Source organism: Nanorana parkeri, unplaced genomic scaffold, assembly GCF_000935625.1.
Source record: "Nanorana parkeri isolate BGI_ZX_2015 unplaced genomic scaffold, ASM93562v1 scaffold338, whole genome shotgun sequence".
Taxonomy (NCBI): Eukaryota; Metazoa; Chordata; class Amphibia; order Anura; family Dicroglossidae; genus Nanorana; species Nanorana parkeri.
In genome coordinates this window covers 204,128-229,114 of record NW_017306606.1, presented here as the reverse complement: position 1 = coordinate 229,114, position 24,987 = coordinate 204,128, and the positions used below count along the sequence as shown (strand labels likewise).

The window sequence follows — 24,987 nt, the reverse complement described above, 5'->3', positions numbered from 1 at the left end:
AATTTTAAATTTATTTTATTATTTTTTACTTTGTCTTTTTATTAATTTTTTTATTTTTAATTTAGTTACAATTTTAATCAGTTGTTATTTTTTTAAACTTTATTTTATTATTTTTTACTTTTCCTAACTATTTTTTTCACTTAAATTTATTACTATTACACATGGGCTAACAAACCCCTGTGTGATAGCATTTGGGGGTGACAGGTACTCTTTATTGGCCCTGTCACCTCCAACACAGGAGTTCTAGCACAGCACAGCACTGTGCTAGAACTCCTGTGACAAGAACGAGCCGGGGACAGGGGAGGGAGGTGACAGAGCCTGTCACAGATCCATGAGTCCAGCTCCGTCACTGCTCCACGCCCCCCGCCGTTACAGCTCCACGTGCAATGGAGTTGCCTCACGAGCTGCCGATAGCTTTTTATTCCTCTCATGTGAGGACGACGTCGGCGGCGCTGAGCGGAGGAGCGTTGTGTCACTGCTGTGGGTGGAGCTCCAGGTCGCCGGCCAACTACATTAGACCCCACCTGGAGCTCCGCCCACAGCAGTGACGCAACGCTCCTCCAGCCTGCCCAGAGGACCCCAGCCACCACGGAAGGTAAGAAAAAAAAAACATAGCGCAAGCTTAGGCGCTAGGCATCAGGACATTTTGACAAGTGCAAGTACTTGTCAAAATGCCCTGTATCGGGCCCGATTCCGATGCTAGCATTGGTATCAGGACATCCCTACTTGAAACCTCTGTCCGGTTTTAAACGTGATTTTCCATCACTTCATGCTCTATCTGACACTAGCCACCTGGAGAAGTAAGGGAATCTCTTTCCCATTGGGACACAGACAGTAATATAAAACTGACAAAGCTTTGAACCCTTCCCCAACTCCATAGTAAAATGTTTTTCTGCATTGCTTGTGGGAGGGGTTGTCCATCACTTCCAGTTATAGACAAAAAGGAGGATGTAACTAACTCATTCCAATCCTTAAAAAAAAATTAAAAAAGCACACACCACTTTTGATTTTATATTGCCTTCCATAATGAAAAGGTCATGTGTAGGATGTGAGGATAAGACAGACCTTCACAGGTCCGATCATCTAGGTTGTCTCCAGCATCCTCAGCTCCCAGTGTACTTACAGGACACTCAAGAGGCAGGCACTGTGGGTCGTATAGATAAATTATCAGACCGCAAGGGAGGTTAATATCACAAATGATTAAGGGCTCTTTCACACATACGTTGAGAATTTAAATGACAGAGCAACGCTGATTAACACACCCATAGTGTTAAAGCATTCGGCAGGCATTTTCCCTATGGGCATGGTTCCCACCTGGGCGTATTTCAGACCGTGGAAACGCGCTGAAAAACGCCCTACGCCCAAACAAGTACAGGAGCTTGTTTGGGGCGTTTTTTCCACGCGTATCCATTGGTATTCCCGAGTGTGGCTCGGGGTTAACAAAGCGGTAACCTCGAGCCACACTTGGGAATACAGCGTAGGACTTACCTTGTCCGCGATCCCCGCTGTGTCCTCCGGCCGCTGCCGACTTCCGCCCCTTGCGAGCTGCCGCATTGCAGGGGGGCGGAACCAGCAGGAAGTTTGAGAGTTTAAAAAAAAAAAAAAAAGCCTAAAAGATAGAGAAAATAAAGGAAAACAAAAATCATACCGCCAGGGAGGTATAAAAACGAGCGTCAAACGCGCGTTTCACTGAATGAAAAAACGTGCTAAAAAACGTGCTGAAAAAACGCACCTATGGTACGCCCAAGTGTGAACCCAGCCTAATAGGCGGCAGAGAGGAGCTAAAAATGCTTCTCTAATGCCTAGTTTTGACACAAGAGTGAAAGAGCTTTAAGTGAAAATCCACACAGGGCTACTAAATGTATACTTTGTCACTATACTATGTTATACTATGTGATCTCCTCCACCTGCCACCCCCCTTGCACCTATCAGAGCTCAAACAAGGTAGAGTACCTTCACAGTGCTCCTTATGGGGCAAGTATAGCTTTACATAAACAGATCCCATAATCACCCTATATTCAGAAATGAATGCTTATGGGTGCTTCAATACCACTACTACTTATGAGTGGAGAATACCTATGAACCATTATTTACCTGTGGGAAAAGGGCAGTGGCTTTGTGATGCTGATAGATCTACAAGATATCTTGTATATTAGCGTTTCCTTGAATGTAAAATACTGCCATTTGTAGAAAGAACTCTAGCACTTTTTCATTGCACTCCTGAAAAGCTATTGACAATTAGCAGCAGCAAATCAGTTAATATGCATGTAAAATCTAGACGTATACTGTTTAAAGAAAGCTACACTAATACAAAGCCGATTATTTTGAAAAAATATAATTGCGCTTAGAAGGAAGCAATACAAAAAAATGATTCTCTCTGTCCAGATCCGGACTAAAATGGTCTCTTCCAGATTTACTCTTCAGGTAATAATTTCATACAGCTAAAACCGCACCAAGACAAATGATCAGAAGATCCCATAACATGCTTGAAATTAAAAATGATACCATAGCGAAGCCTATTTTTAGAACTATATTGTGATTAACAGTAATCGCACATAGTGGCTTTCCAAAATGTACCGGAATAGACAAACACAGTACAAGCAAAGTCATAATGTAATCACTATTGAACCCAAAGCTTTCAAAGTGATTGCTTCCTATTGATCAACATGGTTCATAGGAACACATGTAATATAGGATGGAAATGTAACTAAATTAAAAAAAAACTATTTAAATATATAGTTGAAAATGATATGCAATGTGAAGAAAGAAATGAAAAACTGTATACTTTATAATGCAGAACACAGGTACAGCAATGTTAGTTATCAACTGCTGTCTTTATAATATACCCCAAGGAAATCTGTATACTGTATGATCTGAGCACACACATGTTCTGACATTAAAACTTTTCATTCTTAAAGAACATTCTTAAATAGTGGGTCAAATTTTGCTGCCTTTCCAACCTGCTGTTTTTTGTGTGGTAATGAGCATGTTCATCGTAGTTTGATGAGGTGGACTGGAGCCTAATTTTATCCAACATTTCAGTCAAAAATATATGCAACTCACTGACCGATCTGTGTCAATGCCTGCCTGTCCATTTGCAGCAGCAAAAGAGAGTGCAGGTGTGTCTATTGGCCCTGGCAATTTTTTGCTTGGGGGGTTGATATGGCAGAGGGAATGGAGAATATACTAATAGCTCCTGCAATATATACATAACATACTCCTGTTCTCTACACGTTACATACTCCTTTTCATCGCAACTTATGTACTCCTGGCACCGGCTCACCGTACGTTATGTACTCCTGACCCGGCTCAAGGTAGGTTATGTACTGCTGTCCTTGGCTCTCCATATGTTATGTACTCCTGATCCCACCTCTCTCTACGTTCGTACTTCTGACTGACTTTCTATGCAATGCTTTATATTATACATTCCTGACCCCTACACTTTATATGACACATTGGGGGGAATTTATTAACACTGGAGCAAACAGAATCTGGAGTAGTTGCTAATGGCAACCAATCAGCATCTCTCTTCAGTTTGCCCAGATTTGTAAGATTTGAAAATGAGAGAGAAGCCGATTGGCTGCAGTGCAAATCTGCTCCAGATTTTGTCTGCTCCAGTTTTGATAAATTCGCCACATTGTTTCTTTGTCTTAACAGCTGGTGGTGGCCAAGTCCTCCTTGACCAGTTAAATTACATTCTTCTTGGAGGTAGGCTCAGACAAAAGTGTTATATATTACATATGCAGAAAAGCATGTACTATATAAGTGAGGTGAATGGTTAGGGTAGGATGGGCCACACTGTAGAGCACGTGGCCAAGGAACCCAGCATACAACACCGGCTAGATTTTAACAGGCAGACGATAGGGTAGTTCTCACACATTTAATCTGTGGATTTTGAGGTACGGAGAGACACTGATGGCTGGGATAAAAGAAAAAAAGTGAAATAATGAAAACGAACAACTATTTAGTGATTCAGTGAAACGTCAAGCTTTGGGGCCCTCTGTCACTTTACTGGGAACCAAGGAAAAGCCCATACCAGAAGAAAAAAGGTAGCCGTGGCTGGTTAAAAAAAAAAAAAAAATGGACACTCTACTAGGATACCAAACTCAAACTGAACTCTCACTTCTTGTGCAGGGTGGTTTAAGCCACATGGGGAGGAGAAAACCATTTTGCTTTCCGCTTAGTGTCCATCATTCTAGGTGAAGGACTATATTTCACTGGTAAGTTCCCCAATTATTACTCATAAAAAAATTGGCATCACCAAGTGCTTGCAAATACCTTTACTAACCCTTACATGACCTCATTGTGCAAATTTTGATAGGGAGGCTATATTATGTGGTTAGAGATACTCTAAGAATTGTACTTAGACGGATGTGGCACAGATGGAGGAATGAAAGACATACCCAGAGCTGGAAGTGCCCAATGCAAACAGACCACACTGGCCACTCTGGAACAGGACTTAAAACATGTGCAGGCAACAACTGGTGCCTGCTTTTATCCCCTACTGCTGAATACAATGCTTTACTTTTTTTTATACAGGATTACATTAAAGTTATTAATTCAAATAGTAAATTGCCACCAAGTGCCTTGATCAGATACTAGCACACTATATCTCATTCAAAAAAATATGTATTCTTTAGATAATAACAGTTTTGGGGTTATTATTTTTGTGTAAGAACCTATACCAAACATTTTCCTTCAACATGATTTCCATAGTATCATCGCATAGAAAACATAAGAAGCTTTGATGAATCACTCCACTAAACTAATCCGATTATCGGGTCATATAATGTAACCAAGAGTATGTGGTCATTTTATCAAACCACACAAGATTTACGCTTGCCCGAATTGTACTTTTAGGAGTTTGAGGATTAAACCTTCAACTAGTCTGGACGGCCATAAGCAAAATAGAATTACTTCAGTAGAAAAGGCAATACCTTTTGACAGAAGTCAACCAAAGCAGTGAAGTCCCATTTTTTGGCATATGTCAAATTATATGCAAGAATTGCTCCCTGAAAATAGAAAAAAAACATAAGAGTATTTAAATATCATGAATGACACAAAAGAAAAGTACACTGGCGCCACCTGCAGGTCTCTAGAAAAATAACATTTAAAATTACCTAAAATGAAAAGTAATTGTTTTGGTCATACGTTTGTGTTGCGATATCACGCGGTAAAATGCATTTTATTGTGTTAGTGCAACGCATGGGTTTATATCAAAACAATTTACATCTACTCTTTTCCCAGGCCCACTTTATCTATTGCAGTATGTCTCTGTGAAACATATGTGTTCCAAGATTAAGCCTCCTGACACCCCATCAATGTAATCCAGTAAATCAGATGCAGAAGGAAGCAAGCGTCGTATGCCAATCAAACTTCTGGTCAATGCTCCTGTGAGGCTAGAAGAACAGACTGCACCTAGACACGTTCACATGTTGAATTTCTCAGTTGTTCTTAAATGACAACTTAAAGGTTAAATGTACATATTTTTCACGCCTTTGCTTTGTGATCTTAAACCGTGCTAACAAATCCCTGTTAGCAGCCAAACTGTAGATGTTAACTACAAGTCTACTTTTATCCATTAAGACTTTGCTCTCTTTTAGCCATTGAGGAGAAGGTATGTGTATCTTCTGACTCACAGGTCTCTGTTTAGCACTAGAGCTTCTGACACCTCAGGTGCCATCACGAATGGCTTAGTGCTCTATCTGCTGGATATTTTATTAAAAATAAAATATCCATACTAACTTGATTCAATTAGAAGAAAAAAGACATAAAAAATATTACAGATTTCATTTAACCTCATAAATATTACCATTTTAAACCAAAAATGTATCATCAGTGGAAATAACGGGCCCATTCAGAGTTGTGCTTGCGGCAATGAGTACCAATGCACCCAGCAAACTGCAGTACACTACGGTGTCAATTATTGTGAATGGCAGCTTCACTCATAATGAATGTATGGTGCAACACACATTAACAAGGATAAGAATCTGCAATGGGAAAGCAGTTATTTGCAGCAGAGAAGCTGACCTCTGACAGCATATCAAAATGACCTCCTGCTCGGCAGGGTCATTTGAGAACTACTCTCAGATTAAAACCGATGAGAAACTTTAACATTGGAGGACAAAATACTAGGGGATGCGTATAAGGGAACTGGTTACTTGGGGGTTGATTTACTAACCTTATAAACACACCATGAATGTGTATACACCTCTGTAGTGTGTTCCCTCCCAGCATGATCTATGGGTGGAATCTAAACACCTTTGTAATGTGTACACACCCAGCAGGTGTGTTGTGCAAAGCCCTGAAGGAATTCCAAGGTGATGTTGGGTAAATTAGCTCTATGTTGTGTTGCTTGCGTTGATGAATGCAAGGAATGTAAATGCATGAGCTAACCATTTTTGTCTAAACTGTGAAGCAGCATTATATATGCATCATGTGCATGATTTTTCCATATATGGCATTAGAGGAAATATGCTTTTAGAGACTTTTTGGTTGATAAATACATTTTGCTGTGTGAAAATCACACACACCTGGTGTGTGTGTGTTTAGGTTAGTAAATCACCCCCTTGGTGTCAAATGTACAAGCCCCAAGGCCGGTATCCTGATCCTGGCTTCACTACCTAGTGAGTCATTGGCTTGGAAAAAGCATGCCGATCAGTCTCGAAGACTTAATTGGCTGCTATTAGTTGTAGGTCAATAGTGAAAGTCAGGATCACAACAATAGCTCTAGCAGTGTCAGCTCTCATATGTCTGTCTTCACTAGCACACTTCAAGTCTACTCCAGGGATAAGTTAATATGCATATAAAATTTTAGTCAAAGTCTTGTATGAGCCGGAATACAAGAAGTTGCACAGATGCTAACCAGTTACATTTGCAATACAGAAACAAAAACAACAAAGAAAATTATTCTACTTTTCTACAGACAGTAACAATTAAGGACAATGCATATCCAATAACCCCATTCACACCTTCAGGTCATGTGGGTTCCTTATGCTGCTCCTTAAAGATGATTCAATGATTTTCCATCGACTTCCTGGTGTCTTCTCACCGCTCTGCAGAATTTAAAAGAAAGCAATTACTATAAATACAATACTCTTTAATCTTTAAAGGTCAGTTTGACTCCACAACTTATTACATGGTCATCCACTGGATACATGTTGTTTTTTGAGCAGGGCATCTTAACATTTGTGCTGTCCCATGTGTCTGCAAAGAAAGTTGGATGGGGTATAGGCAGCTCGTTGTCATGTAACCTTTCAACCTGAAAAAAATAAAAAAAATAAAGAGATGGTGAGGAAAAAAAAAAACACAATACAATTTTACCTAATAAACACCACTGGCAAGAAAATGTAAAATGCTTTAAAAATAAAAATGTTTTAATGTAAAAAGGAGAGAAGAGAAGTAGCCCACGCACCACCTCTTGAAGGTTTTTCACCTGGAACTTGCTCTGGCAGGGTGTCTTAGGCTAGGTTCACACTATGGCGATCCAAGACCATGCGGAATCATGCACGAAACCACTGGGTCACGTAATCGTCCACCACCGCCGATCGCGCTGGCAGTGCCATTATTTTTCTAATGGCACCTCAGACGGATCAGGCATTTCACACCGCGATTCCGTCCCTGCGATTGACCACGAACACGGCTAAAACAGCTGCGCGTAATTTGTCGCCAAAAAAAAAATGTACATGTACTTTTTTCTGCAGTTGCCACGCGTATGTAACCCCATTGAAATCAATGGGACCATGCGGGGGAACCGCTGCGTGCAACTACACACGATCTCAGATCGCTCAGTGTGCACCAGCCCTGAGGGTAGAACTACCCACTGCTGCTCGTCATTATAAAGTTGTCCCTTTTTGTTTCCTTATAATTAAAGTCAGTGGCGGACCTAAGGAACAAAGGGTCCTGGCGCAAGAGGAACTCACTGGCCCCCCAACCCCCCTCTGCGCTCTCTAGACCAGAGGAGCTTACACTCTATTGTCCTCCCACAATCACACACTATTATACCTTTATATAGCTCTGCTATATACCACAGTGCTGTACAGAGAACACTGAGCCAGTCACATCAGTCTCTGTAAAGAGGAGCTTACACTCTAATGCAGAATGGCACCGGCTGTAGAGGGACTACAAATCCCAGCAACACAGAGTAGTATATGCACCGGACTCGCGACCCGGCCGTGCACGGGACTCACGACTTTGCAACACAGTAGACTTGGGACTAAAAACAACACTCACAAGGGGAAAATGCAAGCTCCCTGCCATTGAGCCCCCACGAGCCTTGGGCCCTGGGGCGGCTGTACCGCAGGTAGGTCCGTCCCGATTTAAGTGGCATACCCAAAAATTGCTGACAAGCAGGAGGAAGCTTTTATAAGACTTAAGGTGCCCATACACCTTACAATTATCTGCAGATTTTCTGTGGTCAGATGGAAAAAGTGCAACAGATTGGCCCAGGTGGAGATTACTCCATCCACACAGTTAAGTGTAGATGGAGGAATCTGTTGCACCTTTTCCATCTGACCACAGAAAATCTGCAGATAATTGTAAGGTGTATGGCCAGCTTTACACAGTCTCTTCTGTCATAGAAAGCCTGCTGTTCAGCATTTTTTATTTAACTTTTCGTCCACTAAGCAACTACGTAAACATCGATTACATTTCTTTGGGCGAGTATGTATTGCCCAACCATTCCAACAATGGAATGTTAAGTTTTAACTTCTGAAAATGTAAATATATGTTTTTAGAATCAGTGTTTGGCATTTCAGTGGTTACAAAGTCAGATCTAAATCAAAATCCAGCCAGTAGGGTAGCCTCTGTGGACACTTTTGTAAGAAGGTGGTGTCAACCAGATATTCAGCAAAGGTAAGAAAGAGATAGGCAGTCAGTTTAACAAGGTTGATGAGCAGGAACCTTGAAGCTGACTAAAAATCAAAAGGTCATTACATCAGGCTTCCATTTTAAAACCACAGATCAGACAAGGATCAATACAGTAGGCTAGTGTTATATTTGATGGACAGGAGACAAAGCGTGCCTGTGATTTTACAATGCAGGGCAAAGCAACAGGTTCAAGTTAAAGCTGGCCCCTGGAGTAGTTTATACTTACTTTATCTACATGTCCTGTGGAAACTTCAAGTAAATCTAGTAGGAAAGAAGGAGGTTGCGCACCGCTCAAGTCATGTCCAACGTTAATAAATTCAGACATATCACACTGCAGCCCTGCCTAGGACTGCCACTCTCTCTAGAGAGGTGGGGCTGCAGTGTGCTATGTCTGGGTTTAATAAAGTTGGACGTTACTGATGTCATTGGTGTGCGACTTCCTCTTTCCTACTGAGTTCATAGAGCATAGTTGGGCTCTCTTAGGTCTCTACCTGGAGTTCTAAAGGTGGGGGATTTTTACACAGGCTTGGAAAGGTGACGCTCTACTTTGTGTCTACTTCAATTCAATCTAGTTACAAGGCTGAGGACTTTCTTCCCACTTACTTGTGACACTGCTGTGCCCAAGCAGCCAACTGCCAAGAACCAGCACTGTGACATTGGAGGAATGGGATGAAGTCAAATATTCTCCAGTGTCCTGTAATACCTGGTATTTATCTTCACTCCCTAAAGTACACTAAATAGCAGGGCAGTAAGAGGAGGCAAGTATAAAAAGCTTCAACTGAACCTCTTGCTTTGCCTGCATTGAAAATTTTAACGCCAAACTCCAAGCTTAAATCTCAGAAGAAAATAACCTGGTTATAAATACCAGTGGTGAAAATATTACAAAAGAAGATCAATGTAATGGCAACTACTTACAAGGTGCTGAGAACCCTGTGACAAAGTAAAATAATCCATTCCTGTGACAAGACTCAGTAAAATGTCCTTTCTAGAGCTGCAACAATTAATCGACTAAGTCAATTATAATCGATGATGGAAAACGTTATCAACGTTTTCCATCATCGATTAATTGAATTTCGATTAGTTGGCCCGCTTGCAGCTCCCCGCTGCGCGACACATCTCCTCCCCGCCTCACTGCATTCCGCTTTTCCCCGCCTCACGTACTCGTCGCTGCCCGCCTATCTACATCAGCACAATGAAGGAAGAGCAGGCATGGGGGAAAGACAGCTGCCAGACAGGCCCACAATCTCAGGGAGACTGCTCAGGTAAGCCTGCAGCCCCCCCCCCCCACATGGTGCTGTATTAATGTGTTGCCTGGATTTGTATTCCTCTATAGCTGATGGTACATTGTGCTGTATAATATATAGCACAATGTACCATCAGCTATAGAGGAATACAAATCCGAGCAATACATTATACACTGTATGTATAATGTACTATTGCTGGCATTTGTTGCATTCCTATATAGCTGGTGGTATTCTGCATTGCGCCATATAATCATTATACAGCGCAGCGCACTGCAGAATATCACCAGCTATAGAGGACCTCAAATCCCAGCAATAATAAAATATACAGCGCAATGTACAATAACGCCAGCTACAGAGGACTACAAATCCCCGCAATAGCACATTATAGTATAATGAACTATTGCGGGGATTTGTAGTATTCCTCTATAGCTGCTGGTATTCTGCATTGCGCCGCTGTATAATGTATTATATTGCACATCCACTTTTTTTTTACTTCCACCGCTCCAAGCTTGCTCCCGTGATGGACTACAATCTCAATACAAACTAGTAGACCATCACTGGAGCCATTTTTTTAATCCGATTAACCGAACGTAATAATCGGCTAACTAATCGATTTGGAAGATAATCGTTGGCTGCAGCTCTAGTCCTTTCCAATAGGAAAGGTGGTCCACCAGGTATCGTCTTACCCTTACGGTGATGGTGTGGTTAGGAGAAGGCACCAATGGTGGTTGATAAGTTTGACACACTGGCATCCTGTTCATCTCTTCCAGTGGCGTCCCCAGCCATGTTATGTCAGAAGAAGCACGATTGAGACATGGTTCTTGATTATTTTTTCTGTTTTTAAAACAAAATAAAGCATGTGAGGAGCAATCAAATATAATGCCACACATGTAAATCAATCCGTGTTTTTACTAAAATCACCCTCACACAGATCAGAACAAGTACCATAATAAGGCTGGCCATACACAGCCCAATGTTCACAAAACATGTAAAGATCAAGCAAAAGTAGAGGTTTAATCTTGAGGCAACAAAAACACTAATAAGCGCTGTTAGTAATCCTAGTAATCATAGTGATTGGAAACAAGTATATGCACTTGATCGGGAGGTACATGACCTGGATCAGGATATCCAGATCTCTTACTGCCTCACTCTGCCATATTACCAGCCAAACTGTTGACAAGATCCCAATGGTTAAAAAAGAACTCCGGAAAAAATTATTAACCCTTGCAGTGGGGCTACCCCTGCACTGCAAGGGTTAAGTGCTCATGTTGGTCTAGGGAGGAAAAAACAAAGTTATACTTACCTAATCCTTGGAGCCAGCTGGCTGTTAGGCCGAACCCTGAGGCCTGGTTCACACCTGGGCGTTTTACAGCACGTAGGAACGCGCTGCAAAACGCCCTACGCCCAAAGAAGTACATGAGCTTCTTTGGGGCGTATTTGCTGCACGTATCCATTGGGATACAGCCAGGTAGCCCTCGGAAATGCGCGTTTGTTGCGCGGTTTTATCACGAATCGTGGATATTCGCTACGCCTAGGTGTGAACCCAGCCTTAAGCCTCGCTCTAGTGGTCTAAGATCCCATCCTATAGAGTGGACATTCCATCATTTTGACCGGTCCCTGGAGCCTCTCTCTTCCTCCACTGCAGCATCTAAAGGTCCCGGAGTCATCATGTTCTATATACAGAGTATAAAACATGAGGATGCCGAGGGTCATACCATCGCTGCAAAAGAGGAAAGAGGGAGGAAGCAGTGTCACTTGAAGGATCGGTTGAGTATAACTGTTATTTTTCTCCCTAGACCGGTGGGGGTAGCCTCACTGCAAGGGTTAGTAAAACATTTTCCCGGAGTTCTTTTTACCAATTAGCAGAAAGGTTGCTATTATTCATAATAATCTATCCAACAGATGGAGACAAAGTATACTTATCCTACCAGCTTAGCCCTACTGACCTAAACTAACCTACTCTTCCCACCCCTCAGACCGACATGTTTATAGCAAAAAGTTGACAGACACTGAGTGGAATTTATCAAATCTGGAGCAGAGAGAATCTGAAGCAGTTGCCCACAGTAACCAGTTTCTATCTTTCATTTTCAAAGCTTAACTGAACAAACTAAAGATAGAAGCTAATTGGTTACTATGGGCAACTGCTCCATATTCTGTCTGCTCCAGTCTTGATCAATTCCCCCATGCATGTTTCTAAAAAAGCCATGTAAACCAACCAAAACACAACCATTCAATGGCAAACCACCATAAATACTGCCATTTAGAAAGACAAATCTCTAGGAACTCCAGGTAAAAACCTAATTCACCATTACATTTTATACCTGAGAACTGTTACCTGGGAACTGTTACCTGGGAACTGTTACCTGCCAAAAGATTTGTAATTCTGTTCAGTAAATATTGTGGTGCAGACACCTCCACCAGAGACCACAGTCAGGTCATAGTCCAGGCGAACTGCAGATTTTAGGCAGAAATTGCAGTGTGTATGGACAGGAAACTTTAACATTACTCACAAGTATTAAAAAACCTGACATTCGAGGGTAGTGCACTGCAGCCACCTCTAGATACCGGTCCTTTATACCTGCTAGCAGCTTTATTATATTTATTGTTTTAGGCCACTGTCACTTTGGTTTTCAGTGTGAACTGGTGAGTTGTATTATCTGTCTTATCCACTAAAAAAGCCTAAAACACCATCTCATGACTTAGCCATGGCTGTGCCATTTGGGTTTAACTTCAGAAGTTTGGTGCAGGTACTTCTCCAATGGATTTCCCAAGAGATAGCATAATATGCGACTCAAATTTACCAGAAATCACACAGAACTCAAAACACCTCTTTTTTGGGAAGTTGGCACTTAGAACACAATTTTCCAGTGCTTGGGAGCAAAGCAAAATTTCACAAGACTAAAACCAGGTATACATGTGCCCATTTTATTTGTTCAATCTGTGGGCTGAAAAAAAAAAAAAAGTAGAATAGATTCCTCCACTAACGCTTACGAGCATTGATGGACAAATCCCCGCTGTTTTGGATTACAGTGGCCGCCGCCATGGTCAGAATACCACAATGGAGCTAGCAGCTGACTGGGTGTCAGCTTCATTCGGCCGAGAATTTTCCAACTGGCTCCTTTGATCAGCTGATTGAGGAATGCTAGGTGGAAGGGGTCCAAGAGTGGCACCCACTGTGCAAATTCCGGCTAGTTTAAGAGGGAACCAGCTGAAATTCGAACATGTGCACCCCTACTTTAGTCTGGCCAAATACTATTAGAATGTGGGCCGTTTAACAGAAATCAGTCCAAATTCTAACAGTGGGTAGCCCTGACGGCTCAACTAAAGTCAAATCACTGAATCAACTATTGTCGAAGAAGCTGTGCCGAAAAACACATATGCTTGTAACACAACTTTGTGGCCCTGGATATAATCAATCACTTATAAACATTCTTTATCACATTAAAAAAAAGTCCAAATGTGTAACTGCACGAGTGCTACTTTGCAGCTAAAATAGGGCAAGCAGTATCCAAAAGGTATCTGTATACTTTATGATATGCCTGCTTCATTCAACCTACCAAAACACAGTAGGTGCTACAAAAAAAGCTCATACTATAACTACATGAACAGAAAGACGAGGCTGTGGCAGAAAAAAATACTTTTACAAGTTGTTTAGAAACCATATGTTGGCCTCTACTTGGCAGCACAAGGTCTCAAAGGCCCTTTAAACCATCTTAAAAAATGTTCTATCAGATGCTGCCAAGTCTGGCTTCGTCTAACCTGATACCACTGAGACATCTGTAAAGGCTCATAGCCAGAAAAATCCTGTCTGCAGGAAAGAGCACCACCAGTATGCTTGAAGTGAAATCTAACCAACCACATCTGCTTTGGGGTGCCGCTGACTCGTCCCTGCTCTCTCCGGCACAGTGAATCACAGTGAATGAGGAGAGATTTGGGGGGATTTATTAAGCAATTATGTATAGTCTGCACTGTATTAGCAGTATATATTCTATATAGCGTACATATAGAGTACATACTGCTAATACAGTGCAGACAATACATAATAATATGAATGGGTTAAATGATCCGTAATACATGATATGTAGTCCTGTACTACGGATTATTTAACCCATGTTAACAGTGCAGAATCATATATCATATCATATATATCATCTTTAAGAAAAAGTATCGGTAATTGGTATCGGCAAGTACATGAGGGGATGTACTTGTACTTGGGCCTGAAAAAGTGGCATCGGGACATCCCTAGTACATGCCATGACACATTCTTTCTGAAAGCAGTAAGTTTGAGTATCTTGACTTGTACTAAGGCACTCCAGCTGAAAACAATGGACATTCAAATGATGCCGGTTTCATAGGGTCGCATGTTCCTTTCTATAAGGAAAGGGTGAAACCTAAACCTTCAAAACAAGTCACATATTGATTCTATAGAATAGTATAACACTATAATGGATATGGAAGATACCCTACACTATGTTTGGCTACCCACGGTTTACTGCACCAATCAGTTTATTGAAGTTACGAACATCACAGCTATAAGGGATATGTCTAGCCTATGAACACCTCCCACAGCAGCCATGCTCTTTCAATGTATTGATGTTTAGAACCACAATAGTATTGAGGAAATAAGCAGAGTACCCAGCTTCTCTCTCTGTTGTGAATCATACATAAAACACATTAAACATTTTTGCAGATTCTCACTGTGCAGATTTAGATTGCCTTTGGACTCTGTCATGTTTCCATGATGCTATCTATGTACTTGTGTAGTTATTTAGCCACAGGGGACATGACAAAAGGGGAGACCTCCCATAAAGTGTTAGTATTATTATTACTTCATATGAAAAGAATTTGGCTCACAAATGAGCTACAAACAACCACTAGAGCGGTAACTTACACATTGCTGGAGGTACATTCAACTCTCTTAATATCAAAGCACTTCTTCCAAATTCCACGTTTAACTTCCAGGATGGCAAAGAACGCTAATCCACAGGGTGCAATGTACCTCATCATCTGGCGAGGACATAATGCATACAAAGTCACTCCAGTGCATCTCTTCTTTAAACAGAGAAATCACTTAATGCATAAGAATCGTCTATTCACTTATGTTCACTGAAGTATAGAGGTGCCCATGGGCCGATAAAACGATCTATGTATGTCTATGTAAAATCTACGGGACATTACCAAAAAGCCCATAGAGCCCATCTAAATCCAAGGACAAAAGTTTCATATATTGCAGCTTACCGGTCCTTACACGTGCTGGCTGCATTTGTTTTCTTTATTCAGGATTCTTTTTTTTCCCCAAGGTGATCCTGCCAGGAAAACACTTCCTGTCTTAGGGTGACACCACTCACTGCACTGTAACTATGGAGAGTCACTCTAGCCCACTCTCCTGATTTAGACTACAAACATTCCCCTCTTTTCTCATCTGTATAACAAAGTGAAGTAGGGAAGTGCTCTGTAGTCCGCAGAAAAAAAACTGTACAGGGCTGATAACACTGTTTGTGTACTTCCTGCTCACGGAAATCTCTTGGATGATCAACAAGTATTTTTCTGCGCTTGCCAGAAAAAATTTACTTAGGGTAAAAAAGAAAACCAATGCAGTCACCACATCAAAGAGCTTGTGCTGCAATATATGTTTGCTCTTGGTTTCAGATTTTAATGATAGTTTGAGGGGGACAAAGTGATTAAATAGATGCAAAAACCTTGCCCAATTACTTCTGGGACTGTGTGCTCTCCTCCCCTTGCCCAAATGAAAATGTGCGACCAAAACGTCAGTTTGTCCGCACATATCAAGCTATTCATGGATGTCTGCAGCCTGCTTAAAGTTTATTCAAAGGAAAACACTTTATTTTCACAGATTTGGACAGAGTAGGGAAGGGTAGGGAAGGGTTAAGCTGGTCATACAAGAAAAGATTGCTCCATCCACGATAAACCGTGTGGATAAACGAATCACCGACTACAGCTATTGTATTCTGACAGCCGGTGCCAACCGATGTCAGAATACCTGAGCAGTGACTGCAGTCACTATTTGGCCGAAAAAGTTCAGCCTGGCTCCTTCAACAAAAGTCGATTGAGTAATTCATGCACCAACAGGGCCACTGACTGTTAGAATTTTAATCTGATTCTTGTGTCAGATGAAATTATAAGTGTATGGCCGCTTGTTTTTTTATTGTAGTCTGTGTCATCACAGAGGAGATTCCCATTCTCTATAGGTTCTGGTGACTATTGTCTACAATACAGAAAGAGGTGGGACATACCAAACTTTTGGCACCATCATTGGAATGGGAATTGAGGGTTAACCTTCTACTGGGTAAACCTGCCGTGGATCAAAAAAAAATGCTTTGGAACAAAAAATAAAAATCTCTTATTTTCTGCTGCATCTCTTCAAGTGAAGGTAAATCTTTGAGAGAAAGGGAAAAAATGGGCAGGGGGTCTGAACTATTCCTTACTCTGTCCAAAATGGTGTTAGCTCTTTTGCTTTTAAAGTGTACGTAAAAAACCCTCTTTGTAGACATTTCAGAGTAACATCTAGTAATAAAGCAGTTAGACCTAATTAGTGATTCCAAGTGTCAGACGTAAAACGTTTACCCTTACCTGAATGCACCTGTTATTGCAGCGCGCCTCAACACATGATAATGGACTACCATGCACTGTGGTGTGCATGCACCTTTTTTGGTGCGGTTTTGACCATTAGGCAGCCCACTTATATGAATAGGTAGCCTTACGCCAAACAAATTAACTAGTGACATAAAAAGCATCAAATTGTAGCACACAGCCCCTAAATTAAAAAAAACAAACAAAAAAAAACCCCAAACCTGTATATTCCTATTTCAGTATAGGGACAGACGAGGGACAACATCCCTGATATTCTCACCTCATCATGCCAAAATGTCATCTTTTTTTTATTATGAAGAATCAAGCAAGAAGGCCGACTCCTAGGTGGACAAGACAAAGCCAGGGACTGCACCCAGAACAAAGTGCAAACAGAAGCCTGTGAGTGGTTCAACTCTCCAGCACCTAACAAAACAGTTCCATCAATTTTGGGTGGATCGGGTAACCAGAATTTCTGAATGCATGGCACTCTGAAACCATATCTTTACAGATTTATCAATCGATACATTACATTTAGGTTCCATCAACTGAAGCAAATCTATTACCCAGAACACAAACTCATTGTAGGTCACTAAAATAACCCAGAAACAGAACATTGTTCTAAATCACTTACAAGAGCAAACCTAATATTTCAGTTTTTAGGTGGATATTGACATGTTGAATCACTCATGGGGTTCGTACGCACACACGCCAGGTAAAGCGACAATAAAATTTGGTCCCAACCCACCTAGATATTTCAGTTCTGAGTGTATGACAATATGAATGACTCACTGGGTGCCTAAATGTGTTGGTCACTCCTACACTGAAATCTTTTCAAATTATATCTCAGCTCTGCTCACCTACTGGAGCTGTTGTACAGATATTACACTATTTGTCATGTACATGAAACTAAATTCAACAGTTGGAGTTCTCATCCCTTCCTTGGCTTCACAATATCTCTTATGCCAGGGGTCTCAAACTCAATTCACTTGGGGGCCACTGGACAAATAGTTTTTTCATGGGGGCCGCTTGCCAAATTTTACACTTCAAAATAAAATGTAACTATATACGGTACGAGTAGTAATGTCTGTGTGTTAATATCAGTATATGAGTTTGTGATGGTTTCTGTGTATGCAATGTCAGTATATTTTTTTTGTGAAGATGTGTGTTTATATTGTCAGGATTGTGGGGATGTCTGTTAATGTTTCTGTGTGCTTGTCATATCAGTATGTATACGTGAGTATATGTGTGTTTTAGCTTTCCTACAGGTTACAATTTTAAAATCGTAGAGGACCAAGAGATTAACAAATTAATCACTCACACACAGAAGTATGGCGCTAGCGCGCACACACACAAATGGACACCAACAGAAATATGCACACCCCCACAACCAGAAATACACACACTAATAAACACACAATAAGGCCCCATTCACACCTGTATGTTTAGGTGCAATTAGGGATTTCTGCGTCAGGAATCCCTAATCTGCCGTTTACAAGCGGCAGCCGTCACCTATTCATTCAATGCTCAGGTGACAGCCAATGCATGTAAACGCCGGCAGGAATCCCTAAACACACCTAAAAAACTTACAGGTGTGAATGGGTCCCCACACACAGAAACATACACACAAACACAATAATACAACCCCCACCTTCCCCGTTTCCTGCGCCACTCCCACACACACACATAAAATAAAGAGACCCCTCACCTGCTTACATTTTTGCAGGGACGAGGCACATGGTGATCCAGTGGTTGATTAGCACCAGCCAAATGTGCAGACCCTATTAATCTATTCTTTCGGCCGGCACTCAGTGAAGATGTTCAAAACGCCGGCTGACAGAAACTGTGTGCCGTTACTGACAGGAGAAGCGATGCGGACTGCATCTGATAGAGATGCAGACTGTGTATCTGCTCCCGCAAGTCAGGTACGCGGTCCGTGAGCGTGTGCCTGACTTGTCAGCAGGCTGCAGGCCACATGGTACCGGTTCGCGGGCCGGTACTTTGAGACCCATGTCTTATATTTTAGGGAGGGGGTGTTAAGAACTGGGAGCTATAGAAATCTCGTCAAGATTCCTGAAGAGTTATAAGAAGCTAAGAGACTTATGCTGGATTTACACTTCCACCCCACCCCAATACCTTGTGAAGTAAACAATACACCTAGGTCCCTTTTGTGCTCCCTTGCCAGTGCAGTTCCATGGGGTTGGAGGACCACTAATCCGGCACTGAGATGGCACATTAAGACCAATGGTCCCCTATCATCCTCTCCAGTAAGGTCAGCTATCTTTTCAATCCTGAGAGGACTCTGCCAATGGGAAGTGTCCATGTCACACATGCAGTGACATTAAACATCCGAAAAAAAGACCCCCAGGAAGTAAACAAAGACTCAGTACAGGAGGATCATGTGACTGCAGCTTTAGCCAAGTAAATTTGGCATTTCAATAGGATTAACGGTTAACTAGAGGGGGGTGGGGGGAGAGGTGTGAAGAGTGGGGTCTGATTTAACCCAGAGATGGAGCTTTAAAGTGAACCATACTGAATTCTAAAAGTAAAAGTACTACGGAAGACCAGCTACTACAAGATGTCTGACACTAACTTTAATACTCAGGAAGAGCTACTTATGTTGCCTGCTTAAATTTAACTAAAAAATCCACCCATAGGCCGCAGATTAAGCTTGTAAAAGACTTTTCCTTGAGTTATACAAGTTGCATATTAAAAAAAATAAAAATAAATAAAGCATCTGTGTTGCCACTTATAGTAACTGAACTGAGGTTACGAGTTGCATTTGGCACTGCTTGGATTTAAGAGCACCTGTGGCCAGACTATGGATATTAACGATTGTAAAAAAATTTAACAAGTAGTAAAACAACTTTAAAACAAGCCTTCACTGAGCTGTCTGGCTGCATGTAAGTAATTCATCCTCAAAGATCACAACAAAGATTCTGAAATAAGGCTTCTAACAGTTTACCTGCTGTAAGAGGGCTGGAAAGATGGCAAGATTCTCCTACCAAAGAAAATAATAGGAGAGAAGCTATGTCTCTGTTGTGAATTTTGAAGACAGATTCTTCCACAATGCCTTTACCTACAGAGCTTATTGAGGGCTTGTTTGGAAGTGTTTTTACTGCTTGCTCGAAAATGTGAATACTTTAATTTGCATAGTCTTAGCGTAGGTTCACTTTTTAGTACCATAACTATGTGTGGAAGGCATTTGTTTAGCCTACATATGCCAGCAACACAGAAAATAATGTATGCCTCCCTATGTGACGCAGGTAAGTCTGTCCAGTTCTATGTAGCACTTGTGGATATGGTTAGCATGACTAAATAATGACAACACCCACTCCCAGGTTTTATATGATTTCCTGTTAGTCCAAATTAGGACTGGGATGTTTACGTCCATACACACTACAATTTGCAGACATTTTGTCCTAACATACGCAACATTTCAACCTGTATGTTTCTCTAGTTACGTGACAAAATAAGATGTCATGCCTCTACAGAGTTTGGTAAAACACACATTCTACTTGCTCTTCCAGTTTGCTATAAAACCAAAAAAGGATAGCTCCAACACCAATTGTACCTAAGCAGTTGAGGGAAGACAGTCAATTAATGTATTTTTTTAACCATTTAAAAGACACTATAGAGAAACTACTGGTCTTTTAGCTTAATGCTTTTCTTCTTTGGCTTTTTACAAAACGTACTTAGAAAGCACGCTCCCGCTTTAATCACTGGATAAAGAAAGGACAGGTTAGAAATGATGGCAAGTTTTCATGTTTTTGTCTGAGGACTTGTTGTTTTGCCCTCAAATTCTATTTGGTTGACAATGTTATGATGACCAGACAGGAAGAAGTACACAGGAACACCAGGAGCAACAAAAAGCTCCTAGTGTCCTAGTATAATGGGGAGAGCAAGTCCCCCCCTTGCTCTCCCCATTGTGTTCATGTTGGAAATTCACTCGCTCTAAGTATTAGTGACAACAGATTTTAAGAGAAAAATCTCTCCCTGGTAGCCACAAACAACAAATACTAGACTGGGTTCTAACCCTTACATCTCCATCCAAGACAAAAAACTTTGGGCTGAAGATCCTTCATTGGCTGCTTACTTGGCTAAGTATATAAATTAGAAATCTTGATCTGAACACTTGTCACAGGACAGCATTTCAAAATACTAAAGCCCCTGGATTAGAAAGACAGACAAGAAACAAGCATTTTCTGAAGATGGTCAGCAATGGTAACCTTTATATTTTTAGCAGTTTCCTTTTTCAATAAACTATCCAGTTGCACCTATCATAACATATGAAAGCTCGCAAGCATGTTTTTCCTTGACCTACATTCCCCTTTAAAGTGCCACAAAAAGGTACTGCAGGCATAAACTCATGTGGTTTTCATATATTGGATACAATCCGATGGAAATACATATTGCTATCATGCTGCCAGGCCTGTAAATATAGAAAAATCCAGAATACACTACCGTGTTTGTTCTTCATTGCTCTCTGGAAAGAGATGAGCAGACACTTTGGCAATTCTCTGGCTTGCACTATTTTTTGCTTTACATTCATTGGAGACTATACCTCCTGTTGTACCACCTTCAGGCATTTTAGTAACTTCTTCCATACAAGTCACCTGTTCTTCACTGTGCTGTCTAGCACTAGATGCATGCTCTGATTCTGACTTTAGAACACCCTTGGTCTTTTCCAAATCATCCCCTGATTGAGGTACAGTGTAGTGGTCAGCCTTAGAATCATGATCACTCTTCTTAGCCCCTTCAACAGACGTCTCTGGTTCACTTTCCATGCCTTCCGAAGATTGAATATCTTCACTCACATTTGGCTCAGTGTCTTGCAGACTTGAAGAGTCTCCACCGCCTTGTTCTGACAGAGGACTTTCTGGTACATTGTCTATTGTGCAATTTGGCGATGCATCAGAAATTGGAGATGTAGGGTTACTCGTGAGGGGGAGGCTGGGAGAAGCTTTTGTTTCCACGTTTCTTTCCTTGTCTACAGATATCGTATCATTGCCTGAATTATGTCTATTGTCATTTTCTGAACTGTTCAAGTTATGATCTTCAGATTGATTTCCCATACTTAAAGTGGTAACACTCTCAACCTGATTTTCTTGTATTATATTACTTTGCTGATAGACGCTGGTCTTTTCATCTGAGCTCATCTTCACAGATATGTGGCTGCTTTTGCTATGACACCTGTAGAACAATAAAACATTTTATAAAACTTAACCCTGCAATCCCAGAAACGTTTCTCACACTGCGGGTTACCTCCATAAAGTATATATATATCTTTTACAACATAAGCACTTCTAAACGGTAAACAGGCAATGTTAGCTACAATTTGGCATGCTAAAATACCGCAACAGGATTCTCAACAGAGTGAGTTCTGCAGAACATACACTTACAAAAAAAAAAACTCCATGCTGTCCCTTCTGCTATTTGAAATGCATACCTCATTAAAAGAAGGACACAGTGGTCTCGGAACAACCCTTAAGATCTCTACTATAATTAAAATGACATCTTGTGGCAAAATCCATAACAAGCTAACCTTGAATGAGAAAGCAATCTATAGAACACAATAGACAGAAAAATAAAGTTTGATTTTTCCCCAGACCATACTCGCTGTAAACGCAAAGAGCAACATGGAAATTCGATTATGGTAATTTATTTTATCCAAAAAAGGTACGTGTATAAATATGCAGGTATGTACGAGTTGTTTATTCCTGGGTTAAGAGCAGCAGTCAGCTGTGGCAAAACAAATTGGCCAACTGACTGGTGTCCATACACCTACATATCTGCAGATTTTCTATGGCCAGATGGAAAAAGTGCAACAGATTCCTCCACCTACGCTAAGCTGTGTGGATGGAGGAATCTCCCCCTGGGACAAGCTTCAATATCTTGCTAGTTGGCTCCGCCCGCTGGCTGTCAAAATACCTCAACAATCTGATTGGAGGCAGGCATTGTTCAGGTATTTTGACAGCCAGCAGAGCCGACTAGCAAGATACTGAAGCTTGGCCCAGTGGGAGATTCCTACAGTCACACAGTTTAGCGTAGATGGAAGAATCTGTTGCACTTTTTCCATCTGACCATAGGCTGATAGAAAAAAAAATCTATAGAAAATCTATAGGTGTAGTACCATGTCAAGAGAAGTCAGCCAAGGATGTTCATACATGTCTGTTGGGTTGAACAATAATTATCTAATAAGGGCACCATAGCAATTTGGAGGCTGGTTAGCAGAATAAACCACACTCTTATCTCTTCCTGGGTTTCTGCAGTGTGCCAGTAGATCTTGTATGTTCTTCACAAAATGAAAATGAGCATGTGTGCTAAAATGTCAACAGATGTCAATGTCTGCACAGGCAGTGACTGCATACTTCTGCCAAATACAGGATGTCACTTGCAGAAGATACAATGCTGCAGGACCAGCGGGGTAAGTAAGCACTGACACATGTGCTACTCCACTGGCACACACAGTATTGCTGGCTGCAGCCCTGACTGGCAAGGGTTAATCATCCTGCGTCTCACTGGCTGCAGCACTAGTCAGCTGTGGCTTAATTAATCTAACCACACACCTCCTGCTCTGGGATTGGCCTTGTTGCTGGTGGCACCTTATTTAAGCATCATCAGCCTGTTCCCCAGTGCTTGTGATAGTTCTTGCTTTACGAGCCGTGTGCTGTCCCTGCAAATCCTGTGTCTGGAAATCTTGTTAGTCTTCAGATCTGACCTTGGCCTGTCCCTGGATTACGCTTTGCTTTCTGCCACCCCTGACCTCAGGTTGTGCACGGATTACGCTTTCCAGCCGCCAGCCTTTGACTCCAACTCTCTGAAGTGTCTTTCTTCTTCTGTCCGTACCTCGGTTCAGCACCTCTGGCCAGCCTGTGGCTTCACCTGATCAGAACATATAGTTTAAGTCCTGGGGGCATCCAAGTACCGGTAGGCGTACTTGCCTTATGGGAACGGCGGCTGCTATAGGTGAAACAACTTGTCACTATTTGTTCTGACAGCGTGCGTCCACAGCTGGTCCTGACAAACGCCAGAAGTTGACAAGCATCGTTAAATCCCACAGGGGATCTAGTGCACATAGAACAAAGTACTGTTCAGATCTGTGCAGTGGTTTTGTAGCTCCCCAGGCTGAAACTTAATGGGTGTTCCTGAGGGTAAGCTACAGCCAGCACTGAAGCCACCTCCCCCTCTATTTTACATACATCCATCTAATCTTGCAGCCCTGTGTCGCCTCTGCCACTTTCAAGCCCACAACACATTGCCAGCTACTATCTAGTCTCTCAAGACAACTGAGCTTAGAACCACCTATCAGCTATTCAGGGGATAAGTACTAGCTGGCTTGTGTTATTGTAAATGATAGTGCACATTCAAAACAACACAAGCTGTTACTTACTGGGCAGGTCTGGGCTCAGTCTTTCTGTCAGTACAAAAAAGTGGCAGAGAAGTTACCAGACTGTAAGGTTAGATATTAGGGTTGCAGACATTCCTTCTAGCTTTCAGAGGATGCAGGGATTGTGTGCACTGTCCATCATGACCCCTCTCCTCTGTGTGTCTGTCAGTCAGAACTATTTGTCTGCTTGTGAGCAGTGTGGTCAGACAGCAACAGGGGGAAGATGGTTATGCAGTTGACCACACTGGCTCAAGAGCCACTGCACAGATTTGCTATGCTATGAGCACTGGATCCCCTTGGGACTTAAACAAGGATTTTCAACTTCCAGCAATTCCTCTTCTTGATCTTTAGTAAAGTCAATACCTTGCAACCCAAGGAAAGAATTTACTTGCTCAACAAAATAAATGGTTTCTGTGGTGCTAAAACAATTTTAAAAAATCTATTGAATAACCAATTATTAAAAATGATTGATTAAGCATGAAATAAGTGTATACCATTGGGATACTGGAGAAATGGCTGAAATAAAATGTTGAATTTGAACCCAGATATCATCGATGCTTTAAAAAATTATAAGCGATTCCAAAAGTTTAAATGATAGTGTAAAATGTAACGGGGGGTTAGAACCAAAAAAAATTTTTTTTTTCCCCCTAATGTTCCCTGTTTAAATATTACCTATATAATGAAAATAGACGGGTTAAAGAGAAAAACCACCAAAATTAAAATGTTCTGTGATTGAAGAGGTTAAACCACCAAATAAACATAACAGCTTAGTTAGGCTACATCAAATGTCAATCCTTCACAGTAAAACATTCAGGAGGTGTGATGGAGGCCAAGCCATTTACACTCTCCATCTTGTGTCCAATTAGGTAAGTAGGATTTTCTCTAAGTTAAAGGAAA

At 41.4% G+C, this 24,987-nt stretch overlaps 1 protein-coding gene across 1 annotated transcript in view; it reads right to left on the bottom strand.

Annotated features, from left to right (window-relative positions):
• PARG (poly(ADP-ribose) glycohydrolase) overlaps positions 1 to 24,987 on the bottom strand; it is a 113,663-nt gene that overhangs the window by 73,423 nt on the left and 15,253 nt on the right. Inside the window, exons 3-7 of the mRNA XM_018558408.1 lie at positions 21,165 to 21,893; positions 10,799 to 10,946; positions 7,139 to 7,261; positions 6,972 to 7,055; positions 4,938 to 5,012 (exon numbers count right to left, since the gene is read on the bottom strand). Coding sequence (XP_018413910.1) covers positions 4,938 to 5,012; positions 6,972 to 7,055; positions 7,139 to 7,261; positions 10,799 to 10,946; positions 21,165 to 21,893 — 1,159 coding nt within the window. The remainder of the gene's footprint in view (positions 1 to 4,937; positions 5,013 to 6,971; positions 7,056 to 7,138; positions 7,262 to 10,798; positions 10,947 to 21,164; positions 21,894 to 24,987) is intronic.